The sequence below is a fragment of the Carcharhinus amblyrhynchos genome, chromosome 26, assembly GCF_965287045.1.
Source record: "Carcharhinus amblyrhynchos chromosome 26, sCarAmb.v2.hapA, whole genome shotgun sequence".
In the NCBI taxonomy this organism is placed as follows: domain Eukaryota; kingdom Metazoa; phylum Chordata; class Chondrichthyes; order Carcharhiniformes; family Carcharhinidae; genus Carcharhinus; species Carcharhinus amblyrhynchos.
Window position 1 is genome coordinate 17663534 of NC_137349.1, and position 24314 is coordinate 17687847.

A 24314-nucleotide genomic window follows, 5' to 3' on the forward strand; every position below is an offset into this window, starting at 1 on the left:
GACCTGTACACCCAGATCCCTCTGTATGTCAGTGCTCCTAAGGGTTTTGCCATTTACTGTATAGTTGGCACCTGAATTTGAACTTCCAAAATGCATCACCTTGCATTTGTCTGAATTAAAGTCCATCTACCATTTTTCTGCCCAAGTCTATAATCTGTCCATATCCTGCTGTATCCTTTGACAATCTTCATCACTATCTGAAACTCCGCCAATTTTTGTGTCACCCGCAAACTTAGTAATCAGACAACTTACATTTTCCTCTGGATCATTTATACAGATATTATAAACAAAAAAGGACCCAGCAATGATCCCTGTGGAACACCACTGGTTACTAATCTCCATTTCGAAAAGCACCGTGAAAATCATGATGAACAATATCTGAAACTGTGGGCGAATGTTGCTTCATTGCCCAGCTGGGGTTGGCTGGAACTACTGCAACTGACAGTGATGGGTAATGGGGGAGTCGCGGAGATGAGAGTTCATACGGGATTTGGTTATGAGTGGCTTATCCTGCTTGCCATCAATTCCTGAGACCACCATGAGGCAGATGACAGCAGTTCACAGAAAGGGGCACTAAATAGTCAATTGGAAAGAGAAGGTCTTTCTTGACCTCCACATAGCCTCGCTGGCTTAGCTGCTGAAAACCTCATTGTTGGACAAGACCCTCTTTCTTCTTCACTGTACACCTTGCGTTTTCAGGTCCCTCACTGGATCGTCCAGTGATACAGAAGGTGCCCCAGTGATAGTACCTCTGTACTGCCCCCCAACCCCCGCTGCCACCTTCTCTCGATGGTGGGAATCCCACCACAAGACCACCACGTATGTCTAATGTCCAACATAGGAAATTGAGTAGTTGTTGGGAGCGGAAAGATGTACCACCTGATGGAAAGCTCTGCCCCATAGACAGAAACAGCTCCCTCTGCTGGGAAAGTCCAGAACCAGGGGGCATCATCCTGAAACAGGAGCTAGGCCAATCTGGAGTGCTGTCAGGAAGCATTTAACCATCCCCTGGGATAATGAAAATCTAGAACTCTCTCCCCTAGGTCAGTGGCCTAGTGCTATTATTGCTAGACTATTAGTCTAGAAACTCAGCTAACATTCTGGGGATCTGGGTTCAAATCCTGCACGGTAGGTGGTGGAATCGGAATACAATTTAAAAAAATCTGGAATTAAGAATCTACTGATGACCATGAAACTATTGTCGATTGTCAGAAAACCCTATATCTGGTTCACTAATGTCCTTTAGGGAAGGAAATCTACTGTCTTCACCTGGTCTGGCCTACATGTGACTCCAGAGCCACAGCAATGTGGCTGACTCTCAATTGCCCTCCAAGGGCAACTAGGGATGGGCAATAAATGCTGGCCAGCCAGTGGCACCCATGTCCCATGAATGAATAAAAGAAATTGAGAAGTTCAAAACTGAGATTTATAGGACTTTTGTAAGACAAGGATATTAAGAATTATGGAGCCATGTTGGGTGTGTGGATTAAGGTAAAGATTGGCTGTGATCTTATTAAATGGCAGGAAAGATGACTGGGTGCTGTCCACCAGGCAGTTTATCTGCATTCACTTAAAGCTGGAGTTGAGTGAAAAACCTCAGTTGGCTTCCATTGCTTACTTTTAACAAGGCTCTCAACAAGCCCAATTGTCTGCTCCCCATGTTGGGTTGAAAGGCCTCAGGCTCCGCACTGGCCCCCAACACCGGGATCAGGATTGGAAAATTGGCACAGTGGCGCTCACATTCCAAGAACAAATTGGGGGGGAGCGGGGAAATAAACAATTATATAATGTCTACAGAAGCAAATCATGCGACTCATCGGTTCTGCACTGACCCTCTGATAAAGCAATTTACCCAGGCCCTATTCCCACGTATTTACCCCAATAAATCCCCCTAACCTACACAACTTTGGACACTAAGGGGCAATTTTGCATGGCCAATGCACCCAAACTGCACAGCTTTGGGCTGTGGGAGGAAACCGGAGCACTGGAGGAACCCCATGCAGAGACGAGGAGAACGTGCAGACTCCGCACAGACAGTCACCCCAGGCTGGACTTGAACCCAGGTCCCTGGTGCTGTGAGGCAGCGGTGCTAACCACTGAGCCACAACAAATCTCTCAAACATTACAACGTCAAGACTTCCTTTTCCTCTCATCACTAATTGACCAAGGTTAAGAGTGCATTGAGCAAATGTCCTGGAGTATTTGTCACGTCCAGACTCACCTGCTAAGATGTCGGATGATGTACTGCAGTGTGGCCTTGTTTGCTGACGGCAGATCCTTCAGCAGCTCTTTCAGCCGTGTCACAAGTAGCGACAAATCCTTTTCGGTCGTCGAGTCTTTATTTCCTGCATCCCCTGCGCCTTGCATGCTCTCTTTGGCCAAGCCCATTAAGTCGTGGTAGAGGCGGAACAGCATAATCGGTTCTGGAAGCTAACATCAGATGCTTACGTTGGTTACTATTGACTTCAGTAGCCTCCTCCTTTTGGCAAGATTTATGTGCGACTAGTAGGGTTGCCAGCTCTTGCTTGGATATATTCCCAGATGTTTCCATGACGGGACCCTCTGCTTCCAAGCAGCCCACCAACCTCTAACCACTAGGAGTCTGGCATTTCACCCCTGCTTCCCTCCCCACCAATCAGAAAGTAAATCAGCTCACCATTTCCTGATTGGAAGATTCTTGACTGTCCATCAGTCACTTTCCCCACGTCCAATATTTATATAGCCAGCAAACAGAAATATTCAGACAACTTTTAAAAAAAAAGATGTTTTATTGCCTACACAGGATCTTCCCCAGGTTGCTCACAGCTGTATCCCGAAGATCTGTCTTTAGCTCCTGAAGACTGGACAAACTATCAGAGGCAATAGTAGAGGTAGGTACAATTTTGTCTTTTTAAAAGCGTTTAGATAGTTACATGGGTAAGATGGGCATAGAAGGATTTGGGCCAAATGTGGGCAATTGCAACTAGCTAATGGTTAAAAAAATAGTGGTGGCATGGACAAGTTGGGTCAAAGGGCCTGTTTCCATGCTGTAAACCTCTATGACTCTAGCTGGCAGCCTTAACCAGTAATGATTTATTAAAATGATTCAATCTTATTGATCAATAAGCCAGGATTAATCACCAATGTGGTCTGCCTCCCCAGAATAAAGTTAGAGTTTTATCTGCAGTGCTGTCCAAAATTTGCGTTGAACAATCTAAAAGTCACCACTCTCCCAAGTGACCATAGGTTGCTCTTGCCTATGAGGGGGAGAGCTGACTACTGGTGATTTTAACCTGAGGATCACCACACCTCAGGTAAGGGGGAAAGTTGATGAAGGTTCATGAATAACCTCAGCTGATGTGGGAATTGAACCCACAGCGGTTGGCATTGTTCAGCATCACTAACCGCCCGCTTAGCCAACTGAGCTAAACCGAGCCTCCCTTACATTAACCTGGAGATGGCTATTTTGATGCACGTTGGTTTTGTACAACAAGATGGTGCAACTAGACAGAGAAGGCGGGATTTTCGGCCATGCCCGCCCAAGGCTGGAAAGTCCTGCCTGAGGTCCATGGACCTTTACGTGGTCTGCCCCACCACCCCACCCCAAGGGAAATTCTGCCCCTCGGAAACAAATCAATCGTGTTAAGAACTAACATCCGGAACAGCTCTCAATTCCCATCTTGTTTGTGTCTGATTGCAGGACAATGACAGGGCTCTACCTGGCTCTCGGGCTTTATACCAGGAGTGTTAGTGAAACTAATGGTGATGCTGAAAGATTGAATGCTTCTGAAGCAACAACATTTAGAAATATTCAGGAAACATCGAAATTGGCAATTTTGGTAAACCTCAGAGATATTCCCAGATATTTAAAAAAAAATTCCGGATCAAATGAGACATGACATGCCAGCTTTTGTTACCTGTCGCAGATACAGCTTGAGCACATTGCTGATGTCGTGCGGTGAGGCCTGAGAGAGTTCGACCAGTTCCTTTCCATTCTCAAAAGCCTGGCACAGTTTCTCAACCCGAGTCTTTACACCGTTGACACGGTATATTCCCTGAAGAAACAAAGTCAAGTTTATTTATTGATTAGTCACAAGTAAGGTTTACATTAACACTGCAATGAAGTTACTGTGAAATTCCTTTATTCAACACAGTCCGGTGCCTCTTCGGGTCAATGCACGTCTTTCAGAATGTGGGAGGAAAATGGAATACCTGGAGGAAACCTAAGGAGACATGGGGAGAACATGCAAACTCCACAAAGACAGTGACTCAAACTGGGAATTGAACCCAGATCCCTGGTGCTGTGAAGTAGCAGTGCTAACCACTGTGCCACCATGCTGCCCAATATTAAAAAGGATAAGGTGTGCTGAGACTCTGTAGGCGTGCAATTAACCTTAACACTTCACAGAATAGAATCCCTATAGTGCAGGAGGGAACCATTCAGCCCATCAACTCTGCACTGACTCTCTGACAGAGTATTTTACTCCCTTTCCCCAACCCTATCCCTGTAACTTCACACATTTACCATGGCCGATCTACTCAACCTATATAGTATTGAATGATCTTTGAAATAAAATGCGGAGATTTCTAGAGTGGATTGTACGGTTGATTCCTGACTGCTGAGGATTTACTTACTTTCATGCTCAAAGCCCTCTTCTCAATCTCGGAGATGCATGCCTTGATGATGAACGGGACTCCATCATGGCTGTCGCGGGCAGCCTGGGTAAAGTCCCGGCCAAACAACTGCAGCTTCCTTTGTAATTTCTTGTGTCCACATTTAATTGCCAATGTCTCCAGACACTTCTTGTGACAAGCCAGGTTGCACTGCAGGAAACAATGCACCACAGTCAGTAACTGGAAATATTCACAGTATATTCACTGGAGGGGAAATTAACTTATGCACATTTCTTTGCCCCACCCTTATCTTTTCGAGGAATGTGGGCATCGCTGGCAGAGCCAGCATTTGTTGCCCATCCCTCATTGCCCTTGAACTGAGTGGTTTGCTCATCCATTTCAGATTGGACAGATAAGAGTCAGCAGTCACATGTAAAATCATAGAAAGGTTACAGCGCAGAAAGAGGCCACTCAGTCCATCGTGCCTGCACCAACCCAAAAATAGAAAAAAGCTACTTATTTTAATCCCATTTTTCAGTACCTGGTCAATAGCCTTGCAGATCTTTTCTATGGGTCGAGTGCTTTAGCCTCAGCTACCACTTCAGGGTGTGACTTCCAGACACCCACCACCCTCTTTCCTCTCTAATCCTTCTACCAATCATCTTAAACCAATACCCCCCCTTGTAACTGTCCCCCGCCAGCCAGGGGAAACAAGTCTTTCCTGTCTACCCTGTCTAGACCCTGCATTATTTAGTGCACCTCCTTAGCCTCCTCTGTTGTAAAGAAAACAGCCCCCAGCCTATGTTTTGAATCTGTGTCCTCCAGTTCCTGATGATCTCTTGAGTGGGAACAGTTTCTCATTTTTTACCCTCTACATATACCTCTGGATCTTGAATACCTGTGTCACATCTCCCTTCAGCCTTCTTGCAACTTTGACTGTTAGAAAGATAGAAGCTTCATCTACAGTGTCTAATCTCAAAACGTTCAAAATTAATGAATCGCTTAGAAGAGCAGTGGCTACAACTGTGGCACCTTTCACAAACGTAGAGGAGGCAGATGAGACAATTAATCTGTTTTGATGATGTTGCCAGAAAAGTGAATATTAACTGAGACATGAGAGATCTTTGAATAGTTCAGTGATCTTTAACATCTATCTGAACAGACAGATGAGATCTTTGTGTTAATTTCTGATTAAGAAAAAAGCAACACTGTTTGTTAATACTGATAAGGTTAAAAACCTATTACAGCAGTGCACAATGTATAATGTGACTTGTGCAAAAGATTAACAAGGAGGCTATGAATATTGTGGCGAGTTACTCAGCTCTTGATTCACCAAAGCCTGTCTACCATCTACCAGGCACAAGTCAGGAGTGTGATGGAACACTGCCCACTTGCCTGGATGGGTACAGTTCCAACAACACTCAAGAAGCTGGACACTGTCCAAGACAAAGCAGCCCGCTTGATCAGCACCACATCCATAAACATCCATTCCCTCCACCACTGATGCTCAGTCACAGCAGTGTGTACAATCTACAAGATGCACTGTCGCAATTCACTAAATATCTTTAGACAGCACCTTCCAAACCCGCAACCACTTCCACCTAGAAGGACAAGAGCAGCATGGGAAAACCACCAGCTGCAAATTCCCCTCCAAGCCACTCACCATCCTGACTTGGAAATGTATTGCTGTTCTTTCACTGTCGCTGGGTCAAAATCCCGGAATTCCCTCCCTAACGGCATTGTGCGTCAACTCACAGCACGTGGACTTCAGTGATTCAAGAAGGCAGCTCACCACACCACCTTCTCAAAGGCAGCTGGGGATGGGCAATAAATGCTGGACAACCAGCGACGCCCGTGTCTCATGACTGGATTTTAAAAAATTCTTGGGGTGACGACGGCAGATTTTACTTTAGCTCAAACATTCCCGGCTGAATAACTGTTTCCGTGGCTACTTTTAGTCCCCCGATCCCACCGCGTTACTCACTTCCTCACACTCAGCCCCCTGGAAGTACACATAGCTGTCACACTCTCGGCATTTTGATGGTGTGCGAAGTTTCCGGAGGCGATGGGTTTGGGCAGCCTTTGAAAGGCCCACATTTTTGAAAGGGCCGGTTGATACCACCATTTCCGGAGCAATCCCATTGATGCCTATTGGGAAAGAAATCAACTACTGATTAAACAAATAACTCCAGACAAATTTCATTAACAGTCAAAACTAGTTGTTCTGTATTAGGCTGAACCTTTACACAAAATTGCTTTCCCACTACTAATTTTTATTGGGCCAATACAAAATCCGTGAGTAGTATTGACAGTAAACTGGTTTTAATGAGGTACATATTTGGGCAGGTGCCAATACATCTCAACTGCCCTTAATCCTATAACTGTGGGAAGACATATCACAATTGTTTGAGCTCCCTTATTATACAAGGCCATCCACTGTCCCCTCATTTCCCATCTCAGAGAAGGCACACTCACTCTCCAAACTGGTGGGGGGCCCAAGGCGTAGCCCAAGTGGTGTGGGTGCCCACCATTGGTACAGGGGTAAGGGAACCTCCCCTGACCGTAGAAAGTTTGTCAACGTCAGTAGATATGGTTCCTGGATGGGTCCCTTCCAATAGCTTCTATGGGATGTCTGCTCTATAATTTTTGGTGGGGGAGAGCGAGGTGGAGGGGGGGGTGGTTTTGCAAAATCTAACTTAACACTTCAGCACAGTATTGGGCAAATGATTCATTGTTGGAGCTGGACACCGCTCACAGCCAGGATTCTGCCATCCCATTGCAGTGAATGAATACTTGGCTGAGGGCCAAATGCTGCCCTCACTGGCAGCAGCAGCAGCAGGGTGTGAACAGCCGGAGAATTCCAGCCGCCATCTTTGGACAATTACATGGTTCAAACGATTGCTAATGTCTCTGATTTCAGCTCTTCATTTATAAAGACACTGTACAACCCAAGCTTCTGTAACACATCTGAGCAGCAATTAGCAGTTGACTTACTTTGCTCGAAGTTTGTACTGCCATCTTTATCCTCTACATCCTCGGTGGACGATATGGCACCAGAAGAGGGAATTCTGGGCAATTTCCTAGTAAAATCACCTATGGGTTGAGACATTGGAGATAAAATCTTGTTGATATTATCTGGTAAAAATATTTTTGTCAAAAGTAACAGGGACATATGCTGTTTAAAAGTTTTGGAAATCAATCATTATACTGTCCTGAATGTGCATTTCTAGGCATCTAGATGTTTATGTGCTTGCTGTGTTTTCAAATATCTGAATCCAGTGTGGGAGAATATTCCAGTTGCTGAGCTATTGATGATGCAGTGGACTATACGGCTCTATAATTACCAATCTTTGATGCTCTACTTTATTTTAAGTTTACGTTTGTTTTACTTGTGTCACAAGTAGGCTGACTGCCATGAAGTTATTGTAAAAATTCCCTAGTTGCCACATTCCAGTACACTGAGGGAGAATTTAGTATGGCCAATGCACCTAACCAGCACGTCTTTCGGACTGTGGAGGAAACTGGAGCACCCAGAGGAAACCCATGCAGAGAAGGGGAGAATGTATAGACTCCGAACAGACAGTGACCTAAGCCAGGAATTGGACCCAGGTCCCTGGCACTGTGAGGTAGCAGTGCTAACCACTGTGCCACCGTGCTGCCCTTGCATGGCCAATGCAACGAATTAGCATGTCTTTCGGACCATGGGAGGAAACGGGAGCACTCAGAAGAAACCCCACAGAGATGGGGAGAATGTGCAGACTCCACATGTGCAGACTCAACCTTGCATAGCAGGGAGAAGGGAGCCTTCTGGATAGCTGGAAAGAATTTGGAATTTAACCTTTAAGACAACACATCCACCAAAATGCTAAAACACATCATAAAGCTTGTTTCAGTTGTGCTAATTAATGTGCAGTTACCTTTTTAGTTTGGTGTCATTAGTTGCCTGTATATTTAGACTATTTTGATTTTAGTTTTTTTTGTTACAGTAGAAATCTTAAAACATGAGATCTTGTCCTCTGATTCTTTCCATTGGTCACTGGGAAATTCTCTTTTATAACATTATTCACCTGTACACAAATCATAACCCAGAAATGCAGTCCGATTCCCTACATGAGAATGAACTAAACACATCTGCACATTTGACTACCAGATCTCTGGGCCAGGTTGCCTGGAAAACAAACATTTTAATACAATTTGCATCTGAAAATACTTCTATTGTCCAGATGACTCCGAGCTGGAGCCTAGTAAGTAAGTAATGGGTGAAGGAGCACAGCACTGAACCCCCATTTAAGCAGCACTGGTCTAAAGATGTGCAGGTCATGCTAAATTGCCCCTTGATGTCCAAGATGTGTGGATTAGAGGGATCGGCCATGGTAAAGGAGCGGGCTTTTGGGGATAGGGATAAGTCTGGGCAAGATGCTCTTTCAGAGAGTCGGTGTACTCTCAATGGGCTAAATGGCCTCCTTCTGCACTGTAGCGAGATTCTATGGACAAAAAAACTCCAAACTTGTGGTATCATCAAGTTTGGCTTCTTTCAACAGCTGAGTCAAGGCAAGGTTTTGATGAATTCCAACATGATGAGACAATGTGCTCTGGATTACAAGAGGCACCAGCAAGGGTCCTGTTCTGCATCATGAATACAGCCTCCTAATGGACCCTTTTATAAGCCATTAAATGCCCACAGACCAACCTCTGGGGAGAAAGAGAATAATGTAATGAAAGGGGCAATGGGGAAGCTAAAGTGTGAAACTGAATAAATTAAAGTAAAATAAACTCAATTATACAAATCCAATCTGCTTCTAAATCATTTCAATTCATTTTCAGAAAGGTTTTTTTGTCAAGGTTTGGCAATCCTACCCGTTGTAGAAGAGGGCGAATCCAGACCACTTCCTCCTCCAACACTGTCTGCATCGTTCATGGTGGTGGGCCAGGATTTGTGCACTTGGTGACTGCGGACTCCTGAGGGGGAGAGGTTCAGATTAGTTAGAGTTCTCATACACAGCAACGTTTCTTAGCTCTCACCTTCTGCTTTTTACTCTTTCAAATCCACCAGGTAAAATAATTTTAAAATACTTAAATTCAACCTAATGTGTTCTGATTGTTACATTCTGATATCAATTGCATGTCAGCACTCCTTCATAAAGGCATTAATGCGGTTCTCAATCTGCAGGGCGACATTCATATTCATGAACTGAAGAATAAAAGCCTGTTCTTCCCAACTGTTTTGTAAAATAGATATTAAAAAGTGGATACAAGGCAGGGATTACAAGGCAGGAATCTGACTCAGGGTTTAACTGTTACTAAGCAGAGCCTTAGAATCATAGAATCCATACAGTGTAGAAGGAGGCCATTCGTCCCATCGAGCCTGCACCAACAAACAATCCCACCCAGGCTTCCATCCCCATATTCACCTTGCTGACACTAAGGGGAATTTTGCATGGCCAATCAAGCTAACTTGCACATCTTTGGACTGTGGGAGCAAACCAGAGGAATTCCACGCAGACACTGGGAGAATGTGCAAATTTCACACAGACAGTGACCCAAGGCTGAAATCAAACCTGGGTCCCTGGCTCTGTGAGGCAGCAGTGCTAACCGCTGTGCCACCCTTAGTGTTAAACCTTTATTCCTACATTCTCAATGTGATTACTTGCTCAATCCTTCCTGGGTATATATTTCCTCTATTTATTAGGTATTTATTTGTGGAAGAACTAATGTACTTAAATACACTTCAGTACAATTGTGTATCGTAACTTACAATTTGCTTATGTGCGTTCTAAGTTCATAAATGTTTATGTAAACTAAATGCTTCACTGATATCTACTTTAATTGTTCAGCAGAAACGTTTCCAATAGCCCTTAGCATGAAGTCATATCATCAGAATGGTGCTGAAAAATCAAGTTTGTTCCATGCCCTACTTTAGGCTCTTGCACGAGAATTCCACTGGCAACATCTCGTTTTCCAATTTTCTCTGCCCCTCACTGGTTATGTAACAAGGTCCTGCCCGGAAAGGTGCGGGAACTTCACTGAAATATATTTTAATACATTTAAATATCATTAAAGGGCTTTCCAGGAACATGGCACCCCACTGACCCCCCTCAATGAGTACTCATACTTCACTGACACGGGGTCACGTAGGCGAGGTTTACAACAGCTCTATAAAATTGGGAATCAGTCGAGGAGAATCCGCTAGGAGCTCCAAGGTAAGCATAGACCCTATAGGGAGTGGGACATGCTTGGGCTGTGTCCTGGCACTACCCTCGGCACAGACAGGGGCATCGCATCGTTCCCGGCACTGAATGCCGGAAAATCTGTCAAGAAACATGGCTGTGCATCTGGAGACACAGACGCTGATTTTTAGTCAGAACTTGGCACTCTGCCAGATTTTGGGAAAGGTCCACCCCTCACTATCCAAATCATTGGTTCAAGGAGAACCAAGCTGTGGTGGCAAATGGCAAACAAGATTGTGTATTTCAGCCTCAAGCTGAGAAATCCACAGTCATGTACCAAGATATTGATTTACTGACTGATGACTCATCATCCTGCTTTTATATGTGTAATATTTTGGATATTTCAGTACATCACAATTCCCCATCAGCACCACCTGTATATCATTTGATATAAGGTTAATGCCAGGATATTTTAGGATTATAGATTCACATCAGCCCTATCATGACATGAGGTCACTTCCGTTGATGTCAATCCACAGAATTCCCATGTTCATAGTGTGTCTAGCCTTCTTATTCCTGGTCTTTTGATACCAGCTCACAATTTCTGGGATTGGATGGAGTGGATAGTTGCTTTCTATTTACAGATACCATATAAATGCATTCTCTATGCCAATGTTCCATTATGGTACCTTCAACTTCAGCAGGACGACCTTTGAACATGCTGTTGGGGAGGTAAATGATCTATTTTCTGCCCTGACCACTTTCCCTTTTCAAATATCAATGAGTTAGCTGAACATTTCCTCACAAAGAGGACTATTTCAGTATCTGGCTATATCTATTTTGTTTGATAGATTTCTATGATTAGAAACATCAATGGATGCAAGGATAGTGCAGGAAAATGGTGCTGGAAGTGGAACATAAACCACCATCCTGCTGAATGTGACAGCAGGCCTAAGGGGCTGAATGGTAACAATTTGCATTTGATTGATAAACCAGGTAAAGTTGTAAACCTAGGCTTTAGATTTACATCAGCTGCATATACATCAGTTGTGTAATATTGCCCTTTAAATGCAAGACACCTACATGAATTATACAGAAGCACAAACACAAAGTCAGTACGTCTATAAAATGTCACTTTACACTGGTCAATGCAGGGGCTGTAAAACCTCACACTGCCAGCAGATAAATGCATGGGTTGGAACAGTGTGTGTGGAATTTTACAGCCTCGCTCATCCTGAAACTGTAAAATCCTGTCCGAGGTCAATGGACCTTCCCATTGTCCGCCCCTCTCCCGCTTCGATTCCCATAGTGGGCAGGGCAGTAAAGTTCCAGTCAGTAGATTTATTTGATTTTTTAAAAAATTCATTCATAGGATGTGAGCGTCACTAGCCAGGCCAGCATTGATTGCCCATCTCGGAGTGCATTTAAGAGTCAACCACATTGCTGTGGACCTGGAGTCATATGCAGGCCAGGCCAGGTAAGGACAACAGATTTCCTCCCCTAAAGGACATTTGTGAACCAGATGGGTTTTTACGACTATCAACAGTGGTTTCACAGTCATCATTAGGTTTTTAATTCCAGATTTTTATTAAATTCAAATTTCACCATCTGCCATGGTGGGATTTGAACCACGTTCTGAGAGCATTACCCTGGATTTCTGGATTACTAGTCCAGCAACAGTGCCACTGCCTCCTGTTTTTAGAAAGCTACTAAAGTGTTTTTGCATACTTATTAGTTTACAAGGAGCAGGAATTTCATTAACAATACTTCCACAAAGGGAAAGTTTGCACTTTCCTTGGATCGTGACAGTATATAAGAATGAAAGAGTTTTCTTTTATGCATCCATGGGATGTGAGTACTATAAATCATCCTCAATTGCCCCTGAGGTGGTAGTGAGCAGCCTTCTAAAATTGCTGCAGTCTGTGTGGTGCATGTGCACCTACAGTGCGGTGTGGAAGGAATTCCAGGATTCCAACCAAGCAACAGTGAAAGAACAGCGACATCATTCCGAATCGGGATAGTGGGTGGTTTGGAACTTTTAAGGGCTGGAGTTCCCATGTATTTTTCGCACTTACCCTTCCAGTGGTAGAGGTTGCCGGCTTGGGAGGTGCTGTTGAAAGAGTTTCTGCAGCACATCCTGTAGATAGTACACACTGCTATCACTCTGTGTCAGTACATGTTTAGCTTTGGTGCATGGGGTGCCAGTCAAGAGGGATGAAGTGTTCTGGATGGTGTCAAGGCTGACTGTTGATGCCTTACTCATTGTACCAAGTGGAGAATATTCCATCATATTCCTGGGGCGGTTGTGGGGAGTCAGGAGATGAGTTACACAAAATTCTTGTATTTGTGAGGTGCCCTTGTAGCCACAGTATTTATATGGCTGATCTAGTTCAGTTCCTGGTCAATGGTAACCCCCAATATGTTGTTGTCGGGGTATATAGCAATGCTAATGTCACTGAACAACAAGGGGAAATGTTTACATCTGCCTTGTTGGAAGTGAAAACTGTATGCTTGTTAGCACTGCTGCCTCAAAGTGCCAGGGACCTGGGTTCAATTCTGGCCTTGGGTCACTGTCTGTGTGGAGTCTGCACATTCTGCCTGTGTCTGCGTTTTATTTGTCCTCTTGATGCTCTGGTTTCCTCCCACTGTCCAAAAACGAGTGGGTTAAGTGGCCATGTTAAATTTCCCCTTAGTGTTAGATATTAGCAGGGTAGATAGGTGGAGTAGAAGGGATAGGGCCTGAGTGGGATCATTGCTGGTGCAACTCGATGGGCCAAATGGCATCCTTCTATATGTTGGGACTCTATGTTACTTGCCACTTACCAGTCCAAGCTTGAACGTTGTCCAGATCTGAATGCATGTAGGCAACGGATTGGTTCAGTATCTGAGGAGCTGCGACTGGTGCTTACACTTGTTTACTGGAATAGTGCAGTTAAGCATCATGATCCAAGACAAGTCCCTGGCTCATGCTTCATCCTGAGCTGTCTTCTTGGTTGGTTTTCAGCAGTGGTTTAGCTATTACCTTCCATTGGTAAGGTCAGGATAAGGAGGCAGGTCACAAATCCCCACCTCAGCCAAAACAGGAACTGGTGCCGTTGTGACCCAATGTGGCAACATTCCGAACCACACACTGGTCATCTAGCCAAATGAGCTAACTGGCCCTTGTCATAGTTAATATTGTAGTTAATATTGAAATTCCAACAGTTTTCCCACTCCATTAAGTTTAAGATATGCTCCTCACAGTCAGTGACTGACACAAACAACTGCTGTGGACTTTCTGTGAACTCAAGATAAAATGTCCCTTTCTGCTTTTTTTCCCCTCAGAGTTGAACTGTGAAATCTTGCTTTGCATTACCCAGCTAGAGAGATCCTTCTATTTGGGTAATCAAACATGAACGATGCTTTTATAATCTGAATTGCTGACTTACACATAAACCCAAAGTAATGAGAAGGATTAGGGTTTATGAAGATGGCCTAGTGGTATTATCACCAGATACTATTATTAATCCAGAAACTCAGCTAACGTTCTGGGAACCCAAGTTCGAATCCTGCCATGGCAGATGGTGGAATTTGAATTCAATAAAATGTATCTGGAATTAAGAAGCTACTGGAAGCCATTGTCAATTATCACAAAAACCCATCCGGTTCACTAATGTCTTTTAGGGAAGGAAATCTGCCATCCTTACCTGGTCTGGCCTACATGCGACTGCAGTGCAATATGGTTGACTCTCAACTGCCCTTTCATATGGCCTAGCAAGCCATTCAGTTCAAGGGCAACTAGGGATGGGCAATGAATGCTGGCCAGCCAGCCACACCCATGTCCCACTAATGAATAAACAAAACAAAACTCCTTAGTTTGATACATTTCCCCCAAAGTGATATTACTGGAGAATGTTAAAATTTACCTCTTCTCTCAGTGGTACCTCCACCTCGTGCTTCCTTCTGAGTTGACCCTCCCTCTGGACTGCCTGGCTCATCTAGAGAGGACTGGGACTGCACCTCGTTTGCAGTATTAGAAGCAAAGTCGTTAGCATTGAAACTACCCTTACGTGCCCTCACTTGGGGAGACCTGTGAAATGAGAAAACAATTGAGATTAAATCAAAATTAGTCTTATTTTTAGATTGAAGGAGTGAAATTTGACAATAAGCACTCAGCATTGCCCTGCCCTGTTATCCTAGATGACATGCTCACATCTGTAGTGGGATTTGAACCCAAACTACCAATATTGCTAAACTATGATTAGGCTACGGGTGGCACAATGGTTAGCACTGCTGCCTCACTGCACCAGGGACCTGGGTTCGATTCCTGGCTCTGACTTAGTCTCTCCTCATATGACAGTCCCGTCATCTAGGAATCAGCCTGGTAAACCTTTGCTGCGCTCCCTCTATAGCAAGGGCATCCTTCCTCAGATGAGGACACCAAAACTGCACACAATACTCCAGATGTCACCTTATTAACACCCTATACAAAATCCCTATTCCTGCACTCAAATCCTCTTGCTATGAAGACTACCAGGACTTGATGGTTTGAGTTACAAGGAGAGGCTGGATAAATTGGGACTTCTTTCCCTGGAGCATAGGCTGTTGAGGGATGATCTTACAGAAGTCTATAAAATAATGAGGGCCACAGATAAGGAGGATGGTCAACATCTTTTCCCAAAGGTAGGGGAGTCTAAACTTAGAGGGCATAGGTTTAAGGTGAGAGGGGAGAGATACAGAACGATCCACAGGGGCAATTTTTTCACACAGAGGGTGGTAAATGTCTGGAATGAGCTGCCAGAGGCGGGTACAATTTTGCCTTTTAAAAAACATTTAGACAGTTACATGGGTAAGATGGGTATAGAGGAATATGGGCCAAACGCAGGCAATTGGGAACAGCTAAGAGGTAAAAACTGGGTGGCATGGACAAGTTGGGCCGAAGGACCTGCTTCCAGGCTGTAAAGCTCTATGACTCTATGGATAGGAAAGGTTTCTAGGGATATGGGCCAAATGCAGGAAAATGATACTAGTTCAGTTTGAGAAACCAGGTAGGTATAGACGGTGTTGGACCGAAGGGCCTGTTTCCGTGCTGTATATCTCTGTGACTCTATGACCCCCTCCCCTGTTTTTCTTGAATGTAACAATGTAATTAACAAACATTAATAATGTAATTTGACAAGACATTAACAATGGAGAGGATTGAGAAGCCTTTTGAGTCAGAACACACCCTAACACCAAGTTTGCACTAGTCTTATTAGCGTTTATCTAATGTTTCCTAATTTTTGTGTTTGTGGTGTGTGCCACCTGCATTGCTGTACGTTAATACTGGAACATAAGTTTAAGGGTGTGTCAGCTTTGGCTCAGTCGGTAGCACTCACGCTTCTAAATCAGAGAGTCAAGGGTTCAGGTTCCACCACAGAGATCTGAGCACCGAATCTAAGCTGACTTTGATGCAGTACTGAGAGAGTACTGCACTGTTGGCAGTGCCATCTTTCAGATGAGACATTAAACTGTCTGAACCTCTCAGCTGGACAAGAAAATTCCCATGGCACAATTTCACAGAAAAGCAATGGAGTTCTCTTCAGTGTCCTGGTCTTCACCTTGGGCCACGTGCAAATTGGTCTCAGTGGTTCCTAAGTAACATCAGTAACAATACTTTGAAAGCACCTCATTGTAAAGCAACTTGGGACATCCTAAGATTGTTAAAGGCAATGCAAAATTTTTTGTAATAACTAGGAAGTACAGAGTAACCAAGGAAGACAGTGGTTGGCACTGCTGCCTCATGGCACCAGGGATCTGAGTTCAATTCCAGATTCAGGTGACTGTCAGTGGGGAGTTTACACATTCTCCCTGTGTCTGTGTGGGTTTTCTCCCACAGTGTGGGTTAGATTGATTGGCCATGCGAAATTGCCCCTTAGTGCCATGGGGAATCAGCAGGGCAAATATGTGGGATTACGGTGAAAGAGCCTGGGTGGGATTGTCGTCGGTGCAGGCTCAATGGGCTGAATGGCCTACTTCTGCAGTGCAGGGGCTCTATGATTCTATGATCCAAATGATACTGGATTGGAAAGCAACTGACACAGAGAGTGTAGCTAGATAAAAAGGGGAAGATAAACATTCATCTGAAAATAGAACATGGCCTGAGATGCGATATGCATCAGCATCTGAAAGGAAGTTCATTTTTTTCAGGTATCGACGTTTCATTTGATCCAAATACAAACTCTCCTCTCAGGTTACGAACTGATATTATTTGCTCTGTAAAGCAGAAAGCACCTTGGGCTACAAGAGACAGTCAGATACATTTCTGGAGCAAGGAGGGATTGAGGTTCATGGTGGGAAAGCAGGAAGGCAGGGTGGGGTGGGTTGCTTGTTCTTGCGGCCTTTACCTGTTCTGAAACGCTCTTATCTTCTTAGAATACACAGCAGCAAAAGTAATATAAACCACATGCTGAATAATTTTTCATTTCAAGCTGCCATTAGGCTGAAATTAAAAGTTTTGAGGACGGAGGAAGTATTTCTCCAAGGTGCAAGATTTGCATTATTAATCCAACTGTTTATCTTTTTCCAGGCCTCTGGAATGCTTGAGGACCTCATCCAACAGCAGCAGGGATTACCCCAGGGTCTCTGTTTAGTGTCACAAAGTGGTGCCAGCCTGCCGCAGGTAGAGCAGATTAGCTGAACAGCTGATAGGATGTCACTGCACAACCAGACATTAAGCAGAAGTGAGACCTGACTAACAGGCACCTGTGATTCATTTGGCTTGTCCTTCTTAGAACTAGACTTGTATTTAACAGGAACGGTTTTACAAGTACACCGCTTTTGTGACTTTCTTAATAGTGCAATGGGTCTTCAGAAGCAATGTTGCTATTATATGGTATCATTTTGATCCTGGAAAGGTTGAATAAACTAGGATTGTTTTCACTCGAAGGATGGAGGCTGAGGGGAGACCTGATAGAGGTCTACAAAATTACGACAGGCCCAGACAGGTTGGATAGTCAAAGGCTTTTTCCCAGGGTGGAAGCGTCAATTATAAGGGGATACAGGTTCAAGGTGAGAGAGGGGGTAAGTTTAAAGGAGATGTGCGGGGAGAGTTTTCACGCTTAAGAGTGGTGGGTACTCGGAACGTGCTGCCACAGGCTCGGGAGGCTGAAAGACCTGTTCCAGAAAAGTAATACATTTCCTCTGGGTGCTCCAATTTCCTCCCACAGTCGGAAAGACGTGCTGGTTAGGTACATTGCTCATGCTAAATTCTTCCTTGGTGTATCTGAACCGGCACCAGAGTGTTGCAACTAGGAGATTTTCACAGTAACTTCATTGCAGTGTTAACGTAAGCCTATTTGTGAAACTGATAAATAAACTTAGAATTCAAGGGTCGATAGAACAGGTACGTACCACATCTGAGGTAAGTATGACTCAAAATCGTAATGCGCTTCTGTTTCAGCCTCCATCTGGAGGTCTTTGACGTAAGATGCATACTGCTGGCCTGGGTCATACAACTTGCTGCTCTCACACAGTGTCTGGAAGTGCACGGGCAGCGGTGCTGTTTGCATATGCATTCTCTGGTAATAGGAGATGGTGGCCTGCAAATTCCAACAGAGAGACAATTAAATTGACTCTGGATTTTATCGAAAAGAATTGGACTATTAACTAATTAATATTGGAATCATTAACTGGAATAATTACTTGCCAACATTTGCTAATGTTATTTTTATCAAGTTAATATGCACTCAGCTGTCATGCACAAATGCGATCAAGATCAGTTAATCTATTTTTTGCAATGTTGATTGGGGAATAAATATTGGCCAGAACACTGGGGATAATTCTCCTGCTGTTATTTGGGATTCTAAAAAAATCAATTTAACATCTTATCTCAAAGTCAGTGGGCGGAAATTTCCCTTCCCGCCTGCCACGGGAATCGGGTGTCGTGCGAAGGTCCATTGAACTCGGATGGGATTTTCCGGTTTTGGGGTAAGCGCAGCCGGAAAATCCCGCCCAGCGCCTCTGACAGTGCCGTGCTCCCTCAGTACTGCACTGGAGTGTAGGCCTCGATTTATTTGTGCTCAAGCCTGGGAGTGGAGCTTGAACCCAGTAGCTCGTGATTCAGAGGTGAGGCTGCCACTGACTGAGCCACAGCACCTACTGGGTGCACATTTGGAAGGTCCGGGTCCAATACAAAGCGTGTACTGATCTCTGCTGGCGAGTCATTACAGGTGGTACATCTGACTTCAGCAATTGGGGCTGGAGTATTGGGAGGGTGTGACCTAGTCTCCGAGTGTTTACTCTGTTTCAGAAAAAACTCAGTAAGGTTTCAACCCTGCAGCAAACAATAAAAATATATGCTCCTTTTAAATAGACGTGCACAGGTGTTTATAAAAAAATCAGCTTAAAAATCAACCAAATCGGCTGCTCCTTTTTGGAATGAAGTTTAAATCATTACATATCTATACTATTTATGGCCCTTTAGATATTTATCATGGAATATAATGCTTTTGTTAAATGTATAAGCAGCTAAAAATAAATGGGGAGATGGTTTTACTGGACCCTCTATCACACAGCAATGGGCAGGGCATTGTCCCAGGCCACTGACAGTTTTGACTAGGTCACCTTTAGGCTGTCTGAGCAGGGGCAAAGAATGAGGAGGTAGCATTTGAGAGACCTGGTAACTCCTGAGCTCAACTACTGTTAGGAGTTAAAGCTTTGGCTACGGTGGTGTATATTTCAAGCAAATGTTTCAGCCTGTGTGGGTGACCAGCCGTCAGAGCTGTATTTAGATCTAATCTTCCTCTTTCAGCCCAATATTAAAACTTCAGTGAACGAAGGCGGAACGCACTGATTTTAATGTCTGGTCACTCTGCTTGATGATTTCCTGGATCTGTCGCAGTACGTTCACTTTCACATCCTCCAGCTCTTGTTTCTGCGTCTTGGCGTCTGCGATACATGTTCTGTACGTCGCCTCAGCTTCGTCAGCCTAAAGAAGCATGATAATACATTAATTTCAACGTGGTCTGACGTAACAAAAAAAGTACCAGAAATGTCACAAGGAGTTAAGACTTCCACTGCCCCTAAAGCTGGGGAGGACTAGGTCAATTGAAAAAATTGAAACAAAAATTTGAGTATTAGGGTTACGGAACCGATGGAGTTAAGATACAGATTACCTGTGGTCAGAATTCATCATGAAAATGCTCAAGTGGCCAATTAGCACTATCCTGCTCCCAAATGCTGGAATAAAACGTGATGGTGTTCGCTTACGGCCGGGATAACCACTTATCTCATCCTCAACTTTGTCAAGAAAGCAATAAAACCAAATTGTTTCTGAAGAAAATGGGAAATTCTGAAATAGATGTGGGATGGCACAGTGCTTAGCACACTGCTGTTTCACAGCACAGGGACCCAGGTTCGATTCCCGGGTTGGGCCACTGTGCAGAGTTTGCACGTTCTTCCCATGTCTGCGTGGGTTTCCTCCAGATGCTCCAATTTCCTCCCACAGTCTGAAAGATGTGCTGGTTAGGTGCACTGGCCATGCTAAATTCTCCCTCAGTGGCGACTAGGGGATTTTCACAGTAATTTTGTTGCAGTGTTAATGTGAGCCTACTTGCAAAAATAATAAATAAATAAAATTCCTCTCACAGTCCAAAGATGTGCGAGTTAGGTGGATTGGTCATGCAAAATTGCCTGTAAGTGTGAGAGGGGCCATGTAGGTTATGCATGGGGTTATGGGGATGGGGCCTGGCTGGGATTGTGGTCGGTATAGACTTGATGGGCTGAATGGACTCCTTCCGCATTGTATATTCTATAATATGAATTAAGTCTTTGGAAGATATTTTTCTACACAACATATCGGATGTAGTGTTAACTGAAGGGAAATTCCAATGTGTACACTGCCCCACAGAGTGACTGAGCCTTACACTTCCCCAGAATTCTTCCGAGGTTTCTGAAAAAGTAGTGAAACCACCCATCAACTCGTTAAAAAGGCAACTGAAGGGTGGCCAGGAATTGAAGGGACTCTGCATTACAACAACAGGAACAGGAAGGAATAGAGACTGAACTGAAATAAATAAATAGAACATCGGAGAGATCCGGCACATTAAGGCAGATGTGGCATGGGTCGCTGGCATTGAGGCCCTCCCAATGGTGCCCACTGCCAAACTCAACTTGCCCTTCTGTCAAGACCACCTTCATGACCAACCCTGCAAGACCACCTCCAACATTGCCCCCACTTATGACCCACCCCTGAGGCATTGACGCGGCACACTGATACAACCCAACTGCACACTGGCATTACTCAACTGGCATCACCGGGCAGAGTGTGTGGTGGTCACTGCTGGGCATGGTCGATATGCTGATTGGAATCTGATATTGATCTTCAAAGAGGCAATTTAAAGTTTGAAGTTTATTTATTAGTGTCACAAGTTTACACAGAAATGAAGTTAGTGTGAAAATCCCCTACTCTCCACACTCCGGTGCCTGTTCGGATCCACTGAGGGGGAATTTAGCATGGCCAACATACCTAACCAGCACGTCTTTTGAACTGTGGGAGGAAACCGGAGCATCCAGAGGAAACCCACGCAGACACGGGGAGAACGTGCAGACCCCGCACAGACAGTGACCCAAGCCGGGAATTGAACCCGGATCTCTGGCACTGTGAGGCAGCATTGCTAACCGCTGTGCCAGATGAAGTATTTGGAAACAGGCTATTTGCCCCAACCTGCCTGTGCTGAGACTACCGCATCGCTCAGCCCTCTTCTCATTCTTCCTCAGTCAATTCTGACATCTCCCATCATACTTCATCAAACTCAATCTGCATAACTCTCTTGTTAGAGCAAATGTTCCAGTGGGTGATCTCTTCTGCCTTGTGGTATGTGCGCCAAATTCCATTGAGCTATTTATGTGAAACATTCACACGCAAAAATGTTTCCATAATTAGGTTTTAGGTCCCGAATAAGAATTTTATCGTAGCCCGTGAATGAGAAGATTATGAGGAGGGCGGCACAGTGGCACACTGGTCAGCACTGCCACCCTCACAGTGCCACAGTGCAGAGTTGAATTCTGGCCTCGGGTCACTGTCTGTGTGGAGTCTGCACATTCTCCCCGTCTCTGCATGGGTTTCCTCCAGGCGCGCCAGCATCCCCCCAGAATGTGCGGGTTAGGTTGATTGGCCACGCTAAATTCACCCTAGTGGCAGGGGATTAGCAGGATAAACATGTACATTACGGGAATGGGGCCAGGGTTGGATTGTGCAGACTCAATGGGCCAAATGGCCTCCTTCTGCACTGTAGGGATTCTATGATTATGGGAAAAAGCAAGGCACAATTGTAATCCCTCATCCTCCACATGGTCAGTTAAATAGTAAAAATTGAGTATTGAGGCGTTTTCATTCTTATAGTGTAAAATAATTTTTTTAAAATTTGATTCCTCAATATTTTATGTATCTATTCCATTTATATATAGTCATGTATGTATTGTAAAATGGTATTGCATATTTAAGGACACGTTCATATATGCTGTGAAGCCACTGAAGGTTATGGTGTAAATCTGCAATTATATAAATGTTTTCAAGGTAACATTCATGATCTGACAGATACGCAGAATTGCATCATTTATTTGTGGGACACGGTGTCACTGGCTGGGCCAGCATTCATTGCCCATCCCTAGTTGCCCTTGGAGTGCAGTTGACAGTCAACCTCGTTGTTGTGGCTCTGGAGTCACAAGTAGGCCAGACCAGGTAAGGACGGCAGATTTCCTTCCCTAAAGGACATTAGTGAACCAGATGGATTTTTCCAACGATCAACAATGGTTTCGTGGTCATCAGTAGATTCTTAATTCCAGATTTTTTTTTTATTGAATTCAAATTCCACCGTCTGCCGTGGCAAGATTCGAACCCGGGTCCCCAGAACATTAGCTGTATTTCTGGGTTAATAATCTAGCGATAATAGCACCAGTCCATTCATTATAAATCTTAAAATTACCATTGGTGAAAATAGTGGAAGAATGCTTTGAGTTTATAATGTCTTCCTCGCTCCTGTTTTACCTCAGATATTTACACATGGAATGGATTAAAACCTCTGCTAAACATGATATAGCTGCGAGACCTGCCGGAATTTTACTGGCATGTCCGCCCTGATTCTAGGGGTGGGTGAGGCTTGGAGAACGGCTTTGGCCTCGGGCAGGGTCGTGTGAAACCCGGGTGGATATGCCAGTAAAATTCCGCCCAATGAGTGCAGAGGTTTCTTCATCATCTGAAATGGAGGTAGGATTTTACAGCCTTGTTCGAGCTGAGACTGGCAAATCCCTCCCGACGTCAATGGACCTTCCCATTGTCTGCCCCTCGCCCACTCAGATTCCCATGGTGGGCAGGACAGTAAAATTCCAGCGAGGATCTCCTTGAGGCAGTTCTGCAATATCAACATGCCATGAGAAGCTTACAAAATCACCGATTCTTCATTTTGCCTTTGTGCCAGAGACAGTGTAATATTCCACAAAGTGAGAGGTATTGATCGAGTGGACAGTCAGAGGCTTTTTCCCAGGGACTGAAATGGCTGCCACAGAAGGACACAGGTTTAAGGTGCTGGGGCGTAGATATAGAGGAGATGTCAGGGGTAAAGTTTTTCACCCAGAGTGGTGAATGCGTGGAATGGGCTGCCAGCAATGGTGGTGGAGGCAGATTCAACAGGGTCTTTTAAGATACTTTTAGATAAGTACATGGAACTTAGTAAGATAGAGGGTTATAGGTAAGCCTAGTAATCTCTAAGGCAGGGACATGTTCGGCACAACTTTGTGGGCCGAAGGGCTTGTACTGTGCTGTAGTTTTTCTATGTGCCTGTGTTTGTCATCCTCATCAACAGAACAAAACAGCCAACTCCCAATAACACCTAATCATCCTGGCTTCAAGCCAAGTGCATGCATGGTGTAAATCACATTGACTTGTTTACACTTGTCTGTTTACTGTTCACAGAGATAAGGTGTTTAATCTTGTTTGTGGTCATAATAATCTCAGGATATTTATCTGTACATTTGAAATGCCATCATCACAGCCTCTGGTCTCTGTCAGATTCTAGCTACTTAAGGATTATTCTGTAACTTGACAAGCAAAATCTTTTAAAATGATAAATAAAAATTAGTGCCCACAGAGATAGATTTTCCTCTTCCCTCTAGAAACAGTATTGGCCACTTCTACTTTCATTAAAAACCCATGCAATTAAATCCAATATTTTGTTATGAATATCTTCTGATACAGATTAAAACCCATTTTGTCCTTCTCTCAAAAAATACATGCTTATTCTCAGCCTCCTTCCATTACAGTAATCTCACCACACAGTGACAATCAGAGAAATCTCATCCACCTAGAAAGCTAGGGACCTGCCTATCCACATACCCTGTGCACCTGCACCTGCACATTAGGTAATTGGAGAAATTATACCTTTGATTTGTCTATGATTTGACTTTTACATCACAACTGTTGAAATGAGTAAGCGGACTATCACACAGCCTTCGTCACGCTGTCTTTTGAACGGACCTACCTTGCATTAAGTTGATCATTCTCTACACCCTACTTACAACTGTAACACTATATTCTGC

At 44.2% G+C, this 24314-nt stretch overlaps 1 protein-coding gene across 1 annotated transcript in view; it reads right to left on the reverse strand.

The window, feature by feature from the left end:
- Window positions 1-24314, reverse strand: part of LOC145358478 (rho GTPase-activating protein 45-like) — a 189696-nt gene that overhangs the window by 11156 nt on the left and 154226 nt on the right. Inside the window, exons 12-20 of the mRNA XM_080212568.1 lie at window positions 19570-19707; window positions 18132-18319; window positions 14666-14829; window positions 9451-9552; window positions 7588-7686; window positions 6578-6741; window positions 4615-4803; window positions 3897-4034; window positions 2222-2430 (exon numbers count right to left, since the gene is read on the reverse strand). Of these exons, the coding sequence (XP_080068694.1) occupies window positions 2222-2430; window positions 3897-4034; window positions 4615-4803; window positions 6578-6741; window positions 7588-7686; window positions 9451-9552; window positions 14666-14829; window positions 18132-18319; window positions 19570-19707 (1391 nt within the window). The remainder of the gene's footprint in view (window positions 1-2221; window positions 2431-3896; window positions 4035-4614; window positions 4804-6577; window positions 6742-7587; window positions 7687-9450; window positions 9553-14665; window positions 14830-18131; window positions 18320-19569; window positions 19708-24314) is intronic.